Source organism: Lepus europaeus, chromosome 5 (genome assembly GCF_033115175.1).
Source record: "Lepus europaeus isolate LE1 chromosome 5, mLepTim1.pri, whole genome shotgun sequence".
Classification (NCBI taxonomy): Eukaryota; Metazoa; Chordata; class Mammalia; order Lagomorpha; family Leporidae; genus Lepus; species Lepus europaeus.
In genome coordinates, this window is record NC_084831.1 from 133689801 (window position 1) to 133707288 (window position 17488).

The window sequence follows — 17488 nt, forward strand, 5'->3', positions numbered from 1 at the left end:
TACAACAAGATAAAAGCCTGATAATTTGGATGGAGTACTCTTCTTAACGTCTACTCTAGGCACGGCAGCCAATGGGGAAGCCAGGCTCTCTTCCACCTGATCCAATGAGTAATTAAGAGAGGGCTTTTTCTTCCCCACCTCTCCCCTCCCTCCACCCTGCTCCGCAATGAAAGCTTAACAGGTTGGTGGTATAATTTGGAGATTTTCAAAGGTGTTGTACTAGGAGCTTAGGCAAGAGCCGAGGTGTCTTCTTCCAGCTCCCTGGGCGCTGTCCAGCTGGGTGTGAAAAAGCAGGCAAGAGAGGGACGGAAAGGGTGAGAGGCAGGCAAGGTAGGTGAGGGCGCTTAGCAAAGTTGGAGAGGAGCCTAAGGCCATGAGTGAGCCGGGCTCACAGAAGACCAGCGAGGGCACCGTTTCTCGCCTGCTCAATGTGGTGGAGAGTGAGCTTCAGGCAGGGAGGGAAAAAGGCGACCCTACAGAGAAGCAGCTGCAGATCACCCTGGAGGATGCTCCGCTCTGGCAGAGGTTCAAGGAAGTCACTAACGAGATGATCGTGACCAAGAGTGGCCGGTGAGTCTGTCGCCCGCCCAGGGGGTGCTGGCATGGCTTGGCTAGGGAGGTGGCACCCCTTGAATATGTTGTGCCTGCAGAGGCAGTGAGGTCTGATTTAAGCACATTCGCAGGCAGGGTCAAATCTCACTGTCCCCCGCTAGCCAACTTGATTCATTTCTTTGAGAGCATCAGAGAGGTGCAGGATGAAGCCACCTGTCTCACATGCATTTTCATTGGAGAAATTCCGAGAAGTTACTCTAATGGCGGGGGTGATGGGGAGGCTGCGGCAGGGATGCCCCATGGGCTGGAGAAATGCGCTCTGGACTAGTTGCATGCCTTAGCAGACCTGAGTTCCAATCCGGTTTAGATAAAACAAAAGCCAATTTTATTTGGAAGCTGGATCGTTTCGGTATAAGCCTAATAAACTTGCCAGATGTTTTTTGACTGGCTGGAGACCGGAAGCCAAAGGGAAGCCTGAAACTCATTGCCTGTCACTCCATCTGTTTCCCCTGGTGTGTTTGTGGACAGCATTCATTTGAGGTGCTGTGTGTTTGTGTGATGTGAGAGCTCTCTCAGGAAAAGTCAGTGCCCCCTAGTATTCTGCCTTAGAGCCAGAAGATGCCTTCTTCTTCTCTATACAACAAATTAGGAATTAACCGGCACTGATCTCTGCTGAGTTTCTTGGATTCTATTAACTGCAGTGCGCGAAGGGACTGTCGAGGTCCTATTAGAAAGTTTCGCTTAGTAGCAGGGATGCAAACATTTTGAATGCTGGCTCTCAGTGTCCAGTTGCCGTGCACAGACCTTTAGGGTATGCAGGATCCCAGAGGGATAAAACTCTGAGAGGCATTTGCAGTGGGCTTAGTTTTGCCAGGACTCTAATCATGACACCCTCAAAAGAAATTCGGCTAGCAGAGAGAAGTCGAGATAGGCTTTTGTCCTTGTGCAAAATGCTTCCAGTCCCGATGCCTTGATTTTCTGCTTTTGAATAAAATACACAGTATAGAAAAATGAACTATTCCTGAGCATCTGGGAGAAATATGAACTTGAGAGTTCTTCCATCACATTACAGTGAAAGTTGAACCAGAAATAAGCCCATTTCAATAAATTGTGATTATACTAGTAGCAGGAATATCAACCTTGCTTAATAATCAGTATGTTCTTTCCCTCCATAAGTCCCCTATTTACTTCATATACAAAGTTCATTGCTTTTTAATATTTGTAATTGTAATTACACGGTTTCTTCTCTTTATCTGTACTTATCATTATTTTTAGCCTCTGTTAGAAAGAAACGTAAGACATATTTTTAATTTCAAAGAACCATCCCGAATTTTCAATTGGATTTAGTCTTTACTTTCAATGCAATTATAAAAATGCCTTTATGCTTGGCACTGGGTAAAACTTTTTTGTTATTCTTTGTTCATGTAGTTGGGCTGCCAAAAACCTTCATGCTATCTATTGGATGGTCAAAATGGTCATGTATTAAAGTAAAAAGTAAATACAGCCATCAAGAAAAATATAGCTCCTCTCTTTCAATAAAAGTTTCTGAAACCATCGTAAAATCTAATTTAAAAAAGTTATATTGGAATGTACTTTTACCATTTAAGAATTTTCTCTTGCCTTTTTTTGTCACCTGTTTAAAACTTCCTCCCTATTTAACATGTAAAATTCTTCATGTTCAAAGTCACTTAAAAGTAACTCTGTGAAAATACTCCACGTGGAAAAAGTCTCATTGCAGTCAGATTGGTTCACTCTGGATGTCCTGTTACCGTCTCCCTCTTACTGTGGTTAGAGTCTTTTTCTTCAGTTCTTGGAAGCTCATTGAACCGCTTAGGGTCAGTCAAGACTTTGCCACGAGATAAAAATTCGGTTACTAATGAATGAGCCGGTCTGGAACTGCTCTCAGTCTGTGGAGTTTCTCAGTGCAGGCAGCAGCCCATCTTACTGTTCTCCGTGTAGGCGTGCCTTCACCTCGCTGTTTTGCCATCTCTGCTCCTGTGCCTGTCTTCTCCCCCTAACTGTCTGTTGCCCTCTCTCCTTTCCCCGCATCTCCTCTGTCTAGACCTCCCATGTCTCCTCCAAATCTCTGCCCTCCACACCCAGTCCTGAGGCTGACCCAGGGGTCCGTGGCCCCTCTCCGTGGAGAGCGTTCCCCTGCTCCTAGCCCCTTTGGGTTGTTGCCTGGTCCTTTGGGGGGTTGACTTTTTGATTTTTTTTGGAAGAGGCTTTGATTGGGATAACTGTGTAGCTCTGTACATCTCTTAAGGTCTCATTGTTTTGCAAGTTTTGAAATGGTGTGGGATGAGCTGATGAAGGAGTGAAAGGACTCATTGTCCAAGGGAGGCCTACTTTCCTAAGTTTAAATCAGAGGGTTGCCTCTGGCCTTAACCAGAAGCATGGAAGTGAGAGGATTTTCCTTGAAAAATACTGAATTATTCCCTGAAGCCGGCATCTGGAACCAGCCCCTCTCCCCCCTTCTCTCCCTTCCTTCCTGTTAGGTCTTAGGGCTCGAGGAAGGAGCAGAGACGGCTGGTTAGAGAGGACTTTATTTTAGCGGGGACGGAAGGGGAGTAAAAAGGGTTGAACCTGCCTGGGAGAAAGCTTCACTCCGTTCGAGCAGCCGGCTGCATCCCTGTTTAAGCTGCTTGTTGGGGGAGGTGCAGAGCACCACGGGGACCCTGGTACGGTGGGTGGAAAGGCTCCTACAGTGTGCGGCAAACCCCAGCACAGGGCTTTCCAGATCAGAAAACATTTCAGTAGCTTTTGGATGAGCTATCTGAGCCCAGTTTCAAAAGGCATGGGGGTTCAGGCCCAGTGTTCTCACAAACCCAGCACTTTAAAACATATGTAGAAAGAAAAAGGAAAAAAAAAAAAAAAAAAAAAAAAAAAACTTTTGCGTTCCGTAGTCGAGCTCTGGGGGAGGGAGAAACAGGGACCAGGGACGCCAACCGTCTCCATGGCTACGTCCGCTGACGGGGGGCGTGGTTAGGGAGTGGTTTCTCCCCTCTCCCCGTGCAGGCATCAGTGGAGCGGTGTCGGGAATTGAGTGCCTTTTAGCCGGATATTGTGGACAAGGGGCTGAATGACGTGTTGGACCCCCGAGTGAATGAACCGTTTCCATAGCTGAAGGGCGCATGGCCCTAGATGAACAGGAAAAGATAATCGTTATGAAGGATGAAAAGGAACACAAGCCAAGGCAGCCAGGAGGGCTCTTGGAACCAGCTGTTTGAAGAGTCAGACATCCGATGTTGAATTCTGGGTGCTCCATCAGCATCCGACCAAGACTGGGTTGATGCACAGAAAAGCAGCATTCTTGTTTTGGGTCATTCTCCCAGATGTTGGTTGTGCCTGCAGGTGCGGCACGTGGTTGCAAGGGCTTGCTGTGGCTCACTTGGGTTGCTCTTGTTGATGTATAGGACGGCCTACACAGAATTCTCCTTCAGTCACTCTTGCACACATAGGTTAATATCGACCTAGCTAGCAATAGGAGAGCACAGAAATTTATGATCCTACTCGTAATGCCAACAAGGACCCTGGAACCTCCCCTGCATAGCAATGCCTGGCTGAATGGAGAGCTGCTTCAGCCAAGGGACAACAGGCTTTGTGATTCTGATCCAGGGATCCCTTGACTCTCACTTCCAGGGCCCAGGTTTTTGGCAGAGTGGGTGGGGCTTCCTTGGAAGCCAGCAGCTGTTTGTTCATGCCCTGGCTTTTTGCCTTCCTAGTCCACATAAACTGACCCTTCTCTGTATCCACAGCTCTAAGGGACAGCACTCCCCCCCCAAAGCCAGGGACTCTAGCATTGCTGTGGCCTAGTTCTCTAAACAACTAGGTGAGGTTTATCAGGACTGGCCCCAGCGAATCCTGGTCACGGTGGCCCTTCTCATACCTGAGGCTCGGAAACTCACCTTTCAGCAACCCTTGAAAATTTGTTCTCTCTCTCTCTCTTTTTTTTAAGATTTGCTTTTTGAGAGGCAGAGTTACAGACAGAAAGTGGGAGAGACAGAGAAAGAGAAAAATCTTCCATCCACTGGTTCACTCCCCAGATGGCTGCAATGGCTGGAGCTGGGCCAATTTGAAGCCAGGAGCTAGGAGCTTTTTCCAGGTCTCCCATGTGTGTACAGGAACCCAAGCACTTGGCCATCTTCTACTGCTTTCCCAGGCCATCAGCAGGGAGTTGGATTGGAAGTGGAGCAGCTGGGACTCAAACTGGCATCCATATGGGATGCCGATGCCGCAGGTGGAGGCTTAGCCTACTATACCACAGCGCTGCCCCCACCTCCCCCTCAACCCAGCTCCCTATTCCTTTTTTTGAGAAAGATGCTTTACTACCATTTGGTGCTTCTAACCTGGTTCCCTTTTGTGGTCCAAGTCCCCACCCACCTCTCACCCATACTCCTCCCAAAATTCTTACATAGCTTTCATCAACATGTCTTCTAGCTTATTCTTTAAATATAATCCAATGTCTCTTCATGTTGGATCTGTACATACTCCTCCCCTGAGGGCTGGCATGTATTTCCAACTCTGGGAAAAGGCCCATGGACTTGTTTACATCACATGGACCAGAGCCTTCCTGAGAGAAGCCCAGGAGAGCTACGTCTTCTGGAGTTCCCAGGAAATAAGGTCAACTTGGCAAGGGGGAAAACCCTGATGGTTCCATCCATTATGCCTGTCCAGGGCATTTTTGCTATGGCCTTGCTGATTGGTCAAGCCCCTTTATGCATCATACATGCTTTCTTCCCCTCTTTCCATGATGTGGGTTCATTGCCCTGTACCACCTGTTACATAATTATCACTATTCCAGTCCCACCCTCTACTAACCATCACCACTCCTTGCACCCAATGGAAGTGACTGCCATAGCAGTGACTCATCATGTTCCTCTGCCACTAGGACTTCCTAAAGTTTGCCACTTACCATATGGCTGCTTGTATAGGACCAGAAGCAGGGGCATTCTTTCTCTGTGGCAACCAGGCATACATCTGCCTCCCCACCAACTGGACAGGGACTTGAACTCTTGCCTTCCTCTTTCCCCTTTTGTCTTACACTCTAGACCAATCTCTACTTTCCATCCCTCTAACCCACTGTGTTAATGGACTTTGGACTCACCCCCTTGCTAATCTCATTGGGTGTCTTGGCAGGAATTGGAAGAGGAATGGCCGGACTAGCCATTTCAGTAGACAAAGTAAATAAAATTAAAGACTTATCCCTCACTCTCAAAGAAAACATAATGACCTAGTGCAGCAGCTGTCTCATCTCCAGGATCAGGTGGATTCCTTGGTGGCAGCAGTTCTTCAAAACTCTGGGGACGAGACCTCCTCACCGCTGACAAAGGGGGACTTTGCTTCTTGGGTGAGGAATACTTTGACACCAGTAAGTCAGGTGTGGTAAGAGAAGGGATCGAATGCATTAAAAAAACACACTAACAAAATGTATTACCAAAATAACCCTACCTTATTTTGGCCATTTTTTTTTTTCCTGCCATGGGCAATGTCTACTATCACCTTTTATCCTTATAATCATAGTGCTTCTATTTCTATGGTGTATAATTAGCATATTTCAAAAGTTCTTACAGGAACAAATGACCGCCATATCTCAAGTCATCATGTAGGAACAACACAAGACTGCTCTTCTTCAATCAATCTGATCCAGAGTATCAATACCGTGCCCCATGTCAGTGACCTGTAGCAGCAGGAAGTAGCCGGAAAGAAACTGGTGCCCTATCTCCCTATCTATACTTAGAGAGTCAGGGTTGTTGGAACAAGGATGTAAGCCTCAGCCATTTTAGCTCCTTGCCTGAAGGCAGACAAAATTCCCGGAGGGACTCCTTTACCCCTGCATTCCTGCAAGAAACCAGCTCAGTCCCATGCCCTGTGTTGTTCCCCACCCCACACTCTGCATTCTTTTCCAAGGTCAAAAGCCCACGGAAAAACCCTATATAAGTAGCTCAGTTCCACCCACTGCCTCCCCTCTGGACTTTTAGCCCACCCTCTGCCAGGACCCAGCCTGCTGGAGGGCTGTTTGGTCTGTGTGCATGCTGGCCGTCAGCCACCTCTGCAAATTTATTGTCCCTTGAACCAAATTTGTTTTGGCTGTGAGTTCGTATTCTGTCACCTCTCTGTTCTGCCCCCATCCCTAGGTTTCCTCTCCCCTCCCCCTTCCCCTTTACTACGCCTTCCTTCACTTTGATCCTCTTCTTCCTCTTTCCCTTTTTCCGATTGAAAGCTTTTAGTTATGTATAGTCACTAGTCTTTCAGCTCCCACAGTTACAAGACCTCCCTAGAGCTCACTTCTGCCAGCTCCAGTGTATCCAGCCTGTATTTCCTTTCACTTCCATCCTTTAAGCCAGGATTTTAGACTTTAGGTTGCAGAAGAAATTCACTTCTGACTTCAGAGACAGTTACAGTTAAAAGTTAAATCTCTTGCACTTGTTCTCCTAGCCTGTAAGATCTTTATATAAGGGAAACTGCTCTATTTCTTTTTTTTTTTTTTTTAAATTTTTTTTTTTTTTTGACAGGCAGAGTGGACAGTAGAGGGAGACAGAGAGAAAGGTCTTCATTTTTGCCGTTGGTTCACCCTCCAATGGCCACCGCGGTAGACGCGCTGCAGCCAGCGCACCGCGCTGTTCCGATGGCAGGAGCCAGGTGCTTCTCCTGGTCTCCCATGGGGTGCAGGGCCCAAGCACTTGGGCCATCCTCCACTGCACTCCCTGGCCACAGCAGAGAGCTGGCCTGGAAGAGGGGCAACCGGGACAGGATCGGTGCCCCGACCGGGACTAGAACCCGGTGTGCCAGCGCCGCAAGGCGGAGGATTAGCCTACTGAGCTGTGGCATCAGCCGAAACTGCTCTATTTCATGTGTGTTTTTCATGATATTAAGTTTCTGGTATAACTGGTGTATCTGTTTGTTATTATGAGTGTTGGGGGTGACTTTGAATTTGCTGAAGATTAAGGGGTGTTGGTTAAGGACCAGAGCTGAGGTCTATAGTTTCCAGGGATGGCACTGTAAGGAAAGAAACAATTAAGGTTGTGTTTTGGGCTAACTTAAGCCAAAATTTAATATTTCAGGATCTTGCTGTTTACTTAGATAAGAATTCTAAGCACCAGTTCAAACAAGACATGCAACATGGTAAGGTTTAGGATTTATTTAGAGAGTGAGAGAAGTACATAAGAACATGAGGGCTTTATTAAAGGAGAGTGGGTCAAGAGGGGTAAATGGGGAGTTCCATACCAGTCGTGTCCAGGGAGCAGGCCAGAGGCTGCAGGTGAGAGGGTGCATGGGCTGGAGAGCCGAGAGAGTGCAGGTAGGAGGGCAGGCAAGAGAAAGGCATGCCCAGCGCTCTACGTCATCCTATTCACTTCCAAAAGGGGAGTGGTTACATAATCTGATTGACAGGTGGGTGGATATGGGTGAGATCAGGTAGGGGACAAGTTGGGTGTGTGACCTCCTGTTCATGAACCTAATCCTATCTCCCTGTAGTTCCATATCAGTTGCACATTGGGAACATATATTTTCATGCTCCTATAACTTGTGGCTTTCTTTCTCTGAAGTTTACAACTCAAGAGGATCAGGGGCATTTGTGTAATCTGTCATTCTGTGGGGAGATAGATGGGTGTATGAGTGAACCTTTCTGGATTTTGCTGTTAATCATCTTTGCTAGTCCCTCACCTACAAAATCTGCCTAATCTCTGCCCCCTTCCTTCCTGAAAACCTCATTCCTCATGGCCTCCTCCAGCAGCACTGGCTCACAAAAGCCTAAAAGAGTGCAGGAACATCCTGACCTCCAGGGGTTCTCCAAGCATGAGTTCTTGGGGGAGTTTTTACCCTGCTCCCTTGCCCCCACCCCTAGCCAGCTTCTTTGCCTTGGAGGATTAAGTATAATTATTTTTAAAAAAGAGTATTTTATTTATTTGAAAGGCAGAGTTACAGGGAGGGGTGACACACACACATTAGAGAGAGAGAGAGAGAGAGAGAGAGAGAGAGAGAGAGAGAGAAGTCTTCTATCTGCTGGTTCATTCCCCAAATGGCCACAAAACTTGGGCTGGGCCAGCCTGAAACCAGGAGCCAAGAGCTTCTTCCGGGTCTCCCATGTGGGTGCAGGGGCCATCTTCCACTGCTTTTCCAGGTGCATTAGCAGGGAGATGGATTGGAAGCAGAGCAGCAGGGACTCAAAGTGGTGCCCATGTGGGATGCCAGTGCTACAGGTGGTGGCCTAACCTACTATACCACAGCACTGATCCGAGTTATGTTTTGAGTTAGGGACTGATGTACATATTCTTTAGCTCCTCAAAGACTTGGGTTTCTCTGTGATTAAGTCTCATCTTGGGAAAAATCAGCTTGATCAGAAGTGCAGTTCATCCTTTTTTTTTTTTTTTTAATTTGATAGGTATAGATATAGATAGTGAGTGAGAGAGAGAGAGAGAGAGAGAGAGGTCTTCCTTCCATTGGTTTACTCCCCAAATGGCTGCAATGGCCGGAGCTGTGCCGATCCAAAGCCAAGAGCCAGGTGGTTCTTCCTGGTCTCCCATGCCGGTGCAGGGGCCCAAGCATTTGGGTCATCCTCTACTGCTTTTCCAGGCCGCAGCAGAGTGCTGGACTGGAAGAGGAGCAGCCAGGACATGAACTGGCGCTCATATGGGATGCCGGCACTATAGGCAGAGGATTAACCTAGTGTGCCATGGTGCTGGCCCCTGCTTGCTTTATTTGTAAAAAATATTTATTTTTTATTTATTTGAAAGGCAGAGAGGCAGAGAGAGAGAAGGGGAGAGAGAGAGAGAGAGAGAGGTCTTCCATCTGCTGGTTCACTTACCAGTTGGCTGCAACGGCCGGAGCTGCGCTGATCTGAAGCCAGGAGCCAGGGGCTTCTTCCTGGTCTCCCACATGGGTGCAGGGGTCCAAGGACTTGGGCCATCTTCTACTGCTTTCCCAGGCCATAGCAGAGCTGGATCAGAAGTGGAGCAGCCGGGTCTCGAACCGGTGTCCATATGGGATGGCGGCACTGCAGGCGGTGGCTTAACCTGCTACACCACAGTGCTGGCCCCCAAAAAGAAGTCTTATACCCTGGGCCATTATTTCCCAGCTCTTAGCAACTGTGAATCTACTTTCTGTCACTATAGATTTATCTATTCTGGATGCTTCACATCAAATGGATTCATACACTCTGTGGTCCTATGTGAATGCCTCTTTTCACTTAGTGCGATGTTTTCATGATTTATCGATGTTATAGCATGTGTCAGTACTTTATTCTTTTTCATTGCTGAATCATAGCATTCCATTGTTTATTCACTCATCAGGTGATGCACATTTGTGTCTTCCACTTTTGACTTATGAATAATGCTGCTACGAACGTTTATGTATTTATTTTTAAGTGAAACTATACTTTCATTTCTCTTACATATTCCTGGGAGTGGAATTGCTGGGTCATTTAACCAGGTAAGGAACTGCCAGGCTGTTTTCCCAAGTGACTGCACCATTTCACATTCCCACAGTGTTGGATGAAGGTTTTTCTATAGCCTCACCAATACTTGTTATCACCTGCCTTTTCTGCTACAGCCATCCTGAGAAGTGTGGCGTGGCGTCTCACTACAGTTTTGACTTGTCTTTCTCTAGTGCTAGTGATGTTTAGCATCTTTTCATGCGATCATGGCGTCTCTAAAACATCGAGTATAGTCTGAATGTAGCATTAAAGAAGAAAACCTCTTACATCTTTTCTTATCTGGAATGAAAAGTCAGGCTACGTTCTCTGAGAGACTCTCAAATGGCAGAGAGAGAGAGAGAGAGAGAGACAGAGAGAGAGAGAGAGAGAGAGACTACCATAATCTCTTAGCTCTTAGCTTTCCTTTTGCCTGGCATTTAGCACGACTCGCTTCTTCTCATTTTTTAGGTGTTAGCTCAGATGTCAGTTCCCTCACCTACCTATAAGGTCTGTTCAGATCTGGCTAAAGGAGCTCCTCTACCCTTTTTCTGCCTCTGTGACCTCACTGCATGATGCTCTTGCAAATCTAAAATTACCTCACACCTTAAAAAAATCCATGTTTGCTGCCTGACTTCTTCATTAGAGTGTAAGCTTTGTAAACTGAGCTGTGATTTTTTTTTTTTTTTTTTTGACAGGCAGAGTGGATAGTGAGAGAGAGAGACAGAGAGAAAAGTCTTCCTTTTTGCCTTTGGTTCACCCTCCAATGGCCGCTGTGGCCGGCGCATCATGCTGATCCGAAGCCTGGCGCCAGGTGCTTCTCCTGGGTCTCCCATGTGGGTGCAGGGCCCAAGCACTTGGGCCATCCTCCACTGCCTTCCCGGGCCATAGCAGAGAGCTGGCCTGGAAGAGGGGCAACCGGGATAGAATCCGATGCCCCGACCGGGACTAGAACCGGGTGTGCCAGCGCCACAAGGTGGAGGATTAGCCTGTTGAGCCACGGCGCCGACCCTGAGCTGTGATTTGTTAATCATTGCATGTTGACCTACAACAGTTCCTGGCATACAGCAGGCGCTCAAAAATCATTTGTCAAATGAGTAAATAAGTTTTTAGTTAAATATTATTTGGGAAAATATGGAAGGCGTTTTTCACTGTGGCTGAATCATATTAATGTTCCATACGTCTCAAGAAGGAAAAAGGGTTTAATTGTCATTTTAAAAGAAGCAGTGGGTGAGGACTAAACAGAACAGTGCTTTTGCTTCCCGAGCTCCAATCTCCTCATCTGTAAGATGGACATAGTAACATTTACCTCCTTGGGGTGAAATCAGACTTAAAGGAGGCACAATGTAACTCAAAGTCCTCCGTGTAGGGTAAGACTCAGTATGTGGTGACTATTAATGTTGGAAAAGCTGTTTTGCATTGAATCAGGTCCTTAGTCACAAGTCAGAACAACATGAGACTTGGAACATTTTGTGTCATGAAGACACCAGCTGTGCCGTCACGTTTGTTCATTTGCATCCTGACCTTGGCAGCTCAGGGCACGTGGGTACATATTGTTTATTAGTTTCCTTTTTCTTTTCCTTTCATTTTTTTTAACCTTTATGCATCCTACAAATCCTTACTGAGAAAACTTGGGTAGTTTTAAACTGTAGTGTCTGCAATGACCGTTACACACGTGATACTCTCTAAAAGATAACAAAATAAAAAGTAAAATGAACTTTAGCATTTTAGAGAAAGCACCGGACCAGAAGGCAGGGAACGTATCTTGAATACCTCATATAAACAAGCCAGACTGCTGGTCAGATGACCCTGTGTGAGTCCTGTGATCATTTCTGATGTTCTTTCTGGATTCTTTGTAAATGGTATTTGTGCTTTGAGGGGTCTTCTGGTGTCCACACTTGGCCAATATCATGGGGCTTCAAAAATTTGTGGAAAATTGAAATTGAAAGGTAATGCATATTTTCATGAGCTTTTGAAACTTCCTCAAGCTATTAAAATAATTGAAAATACTAAAATGTAAACGAAATGGCTTAATCTGAAACCAAGAGGAAATGATAGAGAAAAATTCATCTACTGAAGAGAGAAGGAAGTGCAGTGGGAAGATTCTGTATGTCGTGGGCAGCGTCTCCATGCGAGGGTCATCACCTTAGTTGACATGCAAGGACAATCCTCTCTTTTCTTCGGGAGGGGAGTGCAACTCTTAGCCGAGATCTGGATTTGGGATGCAGCAGCTGATGTATTTCTTCCTAGGAATTTTACTTAATTTATATACTTGTCCTAGCCTCCTATTTACACACGCCTTGAACACACCAAGAAAGCTTCAAGAAGTTCTTGCAAGAACTCTGCGAATTAATTCACGCAAGGTGCTAGTTCCCATGCCTGGCGTCCTAATAAGGGCTCTGAAAGTGTTGGCTGTATCTCCACCATAGCCAGACCCTGAGCTGGCCCACTGGGCTTCTGTTCTCAGTCTTACCTTGAACACTGACTTTGGAAGTTGGAAGCACAAAGGACATCAGCTCTGCTCTCTCCTGCCTGGTTGGCAGGAACCACATCTCTCTGCTTTTCTTTCTAGAGATAAGGAATCCAGGCAGAATGTGTGAGAGAGAGTATTCATGGCTATAAATTTTCTTTTGGGGATGGTGAAAATGTTCTAGAATTGGAAGTTGGCTATTTGGATACCTTCTCCAAAAGTATGTGAGAGTAAACTTTCTGGTATTGGTATAGAGGCTGGAAAAGGGATCAATGAAGCCAGGTCTCAAAGTGTATTCCTTGGACACAAATTCCCACAAAACACCTCTGTTGTGTCAGTTTAGGGTATGCACAATCCTACACCTTCTTCTTCAAGGGTCATGGTGTGCATTGTGTATTAAAGACACTGAGAAGTTCGGAAGGAGAGCAACTGGTCTAACTTTGCATAACCAAGAAGAGTTCCTGTCACTAGTTTTACTGTAAAGCCAGGTTTTTGCTACAGAGACTGTAACTGTTGCTCAGGAGTGGCGTTCTTTGTGAGACTGGGAAGGGCTGGCAGGTGACATTAGCATGCCAGGAGGAAAGCTTTGAGAAAGGTCTCTATGGGAACACCTTGTCTAGAGGCTCCTCCCGACTATACAATGGAGCACAACTTTCCAACTGAAATCCCGACAGCAGGTGTACAAATGAAAAGAGGCTCTAGGGGAACTGAGTCTTCAGACTTGGCCCCTGTTTTTTCAGGCTCCCTCCCAGGGCGCGCCATGGAAGGTCTTCTTACAACGGGCAGACTTCTTCTTTTTTTTTCTTTTTGACAGGCAGAGTGGATAGTGAGAGAGAGAGAGACAGAGAGAAAGGTCTTCCTTTTTGTCATTGGTTCACCCTCCAATGGCCACTGCGGCCGGCACATCTCGCTGATCCGAAGCCAGGAGCCAGGTGCTTCTCCTGGTCTCCCATGCGGGTGCAGGGCCCAAGGACTTGGGCCATCCTCCACTGCCTTCCCGGGCCACAGCAGAGAGCTGTCCTGGAAGAGGGGCAACCGGGATAGAATCTGGCGCCCCAACCGGGACTAGAACCCGGTGTGCCGGCGCCGCAAGGTGGAGGATTAGCCTGTTAAGCCACAGCGCCGGCCAAAACGGGCAGACTTCTAGACAAGATCATGATGTCTGCTAATATCCCTTCTGCACCTCAATGTAGTGGGCAGCATTTTGCCCCTATAATACCTGAGGCCATTAACTCAATAAAGAAGAAAAGGTGATTTAACTCACAGTTTGGGAAAGTTAAAATCCAAGATTGGGTGGTTCCCATTGGTTTGGCATCTGATGAAAATGGTGGAAGGGTTTTCTTAACAATCCCCTCATGAGAATTAGCATCAAAGCCATGCCCCCAGTGACACAATGGTCTCCCACCAGGCCCACCTGCTAAAGGTTCCACTACCTCCTAATAGCACCATCCTGGGCTCCAAGGCTTTAACCCACGGGTCACTGTAGGGACACCCAAAGTCTATCCAAACCACAGCACCAAGTTTCTGCCTTTTCTTGTAGACGGATGTTCCCTGTCCTAAAGATCAGTGTCACAGGGTTGGACCCTAATGCCATGTACTCCCTCCTACTGGACTTTGTCCCCACGGACAGCCACCGCTGGAAGTACGTCAATGGCGAGTGGGTGCCTGCAGGCAAACCAGAGGTCTCCAGCCAGAGCTGTGTCTACATCCACCCCGACTCCCCCAACTTTGGGGCCCACTGGATGAAAGCTCCTATCTCCTTCAGCAAAGTGAAGCTGACCAACAAGCTCAACGGAGGTGGGCAGGTATGTGCAGGTCACCCGGCCACTGGCCCTGGCCTCCCCATAACACCAATCAAGAAATATCAAGGGTGCATTTAGGCAATTAGAGGGGTCCTCACTAGCCTCTTCTCCCACAGAAACCAATTATTCCCTGGAGCCCAAATGTAAACAGGAATAAACAGCTCTTAATTGGTGCTTTCAGTTTTTAATGGACTTCCTGATGTTAAGAGAGTGAGAGTGCAGTAGTTTACTTAATCATCGGGGGCTCTTTTCATAGTTTTGTCTTGTGTGCCCTGCTTTTTACCCAGGCCCGGGAGGGAGATGTTTGCAGTACCAGGGTTTTGTTATTCCCTCTCTCTCTCTCTCCTCTCTCTCTCTCTTTTTTTTGGTGTAAGTGGCATGTTGGCAATAGACAAATACCTTAATAAAAAGCTGCTCCTAAATGAAATAATTACTACCTCCACTTGGGCATTATGATAATTATCAATAGAATATTGAATCAGCTTTAGTTTGTTAGGAAAAAAATAATCCAAACAAATCTTAAGTACGGAAGGTTTTATTTAAGGTCTCCAATTAGAGTAAACAAGATTTTGGGGCTTTTTCCTCTCATTTTCTGTGAGTAATCGTGGATATTCATCCCTGGGGTAAGGCTGGTTCGTTACTGTACAAAATGTGGACTGATGTGGGGGATTGGAGATGCAGTTGGGAAGAGAAGGCCCTGATGCTCTTCCCCAGGCCATGGACTTGGCTTTGCTCAGCCTCTTGCCCTCAGTTTTGTGGTCTGCTCTAATTTCTCTGTGCTCAGCTGGCAGGGACGCATGACATTCATGTATTAGGAAGTGGAGTCAGTGCCACCTATGCCCTATGATATTCGGAAAGTTCCACTTTTTTTTTTTTTTTTAAGATTTATTTATTTTGTTGGAAATGCAGTTACAGAGAGGCTGAGACAGAGGGAGAGAGAGAGAGAGAGAGAAAGAGAGAGAAAGTCTTCCTTCCACTGGTTCACTCCCCAGTTGGCTGCAATGGCTGGAGCTGTGCCAATCTGAAACCAGGAACCAGGAGCTTCCTTCAGGTCTCCCATGTGGGTGCAGGGGCCCAAGGACATGGGCCATCTTCTACTGCTTTCCTAGACCATAGTAGAGAGCTTTATTGGAAGTGGAGCAGCTGGGACTCAAACTGGCGCCCATATGGGATGCCGACATTGTAGGCAGTGGCTTTACCCGCTACACCACCACGCGGTTTCTCCACTTCTTTATTAAAACAAGAAATTGAAAAGCACATTGTTGTTGCCTACCAGACTTCACAACCGGAGACTTTCTTTTCTTTCTTTTTTTTTTTTTTTGACAGGCAGAGTGGACAGTGAGAGAGAGAGACAGAGAGAAAGGTCTTCCTTTTTGCCGTTGGTTCACCCTCCAATGGCCGCTGCGGCCAGTGCATTGTGCTGATCCGAAGCCAGGAGCCAGGTGCTTCTCCTGATCTCCCATGGGGTGCAGGGCCCAAGGACTTGGGCCATCCTCCACTGCACTCCCAGGCCATAGCAGAGAGCTGGCCTGGAAGAGGGGCAACCGGGATAGAATCCAGCGCCCCAACCAGGACTAGAACCTGGTGTGCCGGCGCCGCAGGCGGAGGATTAGCCTATTGAGCCAGGCGCTGGCCATGACCTTCATTTGAATTATGAAGGGTGGATTATATGCAGCCAGCAGATTTCCTTTCCTACAGTCACTTGTAAAAGGCAGCCATTGTCAGTATCTTGAGTTACTAGGAAAAACCCAATACGTTTCAATGAGTTGAAATCCACGTTGTTGCAATAAACATAAGGGAAGGAAAAAAAGGAAGCCAGGGTTTTGGCAGAAAGCACAATGAGCTTAAGAACAACACTGGGCATCCCTCCTCGCACTCCTGCATAAGCATCAATGCGATCAGTGCTCCTGTGTTTTCTGAGAAAGTTTTCTTGTTCCCATCCCCCATTCATTGCTCAGAGCCATGGTGGTGGCTCAGGTCACTGAGGATTTGACTTTGTGTGTTTCTAACCAGGGTGGGTGTTGAGCTTGGGAGTGGCCAAAGGTTTTGGCTCATCTATTAACTGCAATGCCCAAGGCTTGGTTTGGTTTCTCTCTTTTTTTCTCCCATCTCAACAGATAATGCTGAATTCTCTGCATAAATATGAGCCCCAGGTTCACATAGTGCGGGTTGGAGGTGCCCATCGCATGGTGATGAACTGCTCCTTCCCTGAAACCCAGTTCATAGCTGTGACTGCCTACCAGAATGAAGAGGTAGGTGTGTGTGGGTGTGAATGTCACTTGGGAGAGTGTGGCAGGGCCAGGGCAGGGGGTCCCTTTGATTGCCATGACCAAGCCTGGATGATAGCAGAGCAGTTGGGCTACCAGGTAGCTTTTCTCCAGTCCCTCTTGCCTGTTTGCTAACGGTGCACCATAGGCCTTCTCCTGGTGCCAAGAAGACACAACTGTGCATTTCTATAAAACTCAGTTCTGTTGAGACTCAGGAGTCTTTGTTCTTGGGTCCTGGGTGCCCTTGGCCTGTGCAGAGCTGGATGCATCTGGGATGGGTACGATGGGCAAGGGTAGCCCGGGACTACCCTTGTATTGATCCAAATGGGCACGCTCCTTGGGGTCTTATTATGTGATCTATCTCAGTTGTTAATTCTTAGCATTCGAGTATGGCTGGGTCTTTTCCTGCCCAGTAACTCTGGCTGAGTGGTCAGTATACAGAATCTGGTCTCTCTGCGAGCTGATCTGGGGTCCATCCCTGTCCTTGAGTGGTTCTTAGGCCTGCTGACCATCAGCAGCACCTGGGGAGGGTTGGGTTCTTTTTGACTAAAGTCTAAAGACATTTAAAAGTAATATGTGTTTGAAAAGCACATAATAAACTGATAGTACTTCTGAAGTTTGTAATGTAAAAATGAAAAAATAAAAGGCGAAGATGCACTATTTTTTGAAATATTTACTTATTTATTTGAAAAGCAGAATGAGAGAGAGAGAGGGAGAGAGAGAGAGAGAGAGAGAGAGAGAGAGAGGCTCTTCCATCTGCTGATTCACTCTCAAATGACCGAACTGGCCAGTGCTGGGCCAGGCTGAAGCCAGGAGTCAGGAGTTCCATCTAGAACTGCCACATGGATGGCAGAGGCACAAGTACTTGGGCCATCTTTTGCTGCTTTCCCAGGTGCACTAACAGGGAGTTGGAGTGGAAGTGGAGCAGCCAGGATTCAAACATGTGATCCTATGGGATGCTGGCACTGCAGATGGCAGCAAACCTTCT

The 17488-nt window shown here is 47.0% G+C and overlaps 1 protein-coding gene across 1 annotated transcript in view; it reads left to right on the forward strand.

The window, feature by feature from the left end:
• Positions 1-373: 373 nt before the first annotated feature.
• The window catches only part of TBX19 (T-box transcription factor 19), a 36241-nt gene continuing 19126 nt past the window's right edge, over positions 374-17488 (forward strand). Inside the window, exons 1-3 of the mRNA XM_062193769.1 lie at positions 374-570; positions 13972-14236; positions 16351-16485. Coding sequence (XP_062049753.1) covers positions 374-570; positions 13972-14236; positions 16351-16485 — 597 coding nt within the window. The remainder of the gene's footprint in view (positions 571-13971; positions 14237-16350; positions 16486-17488) is intronic.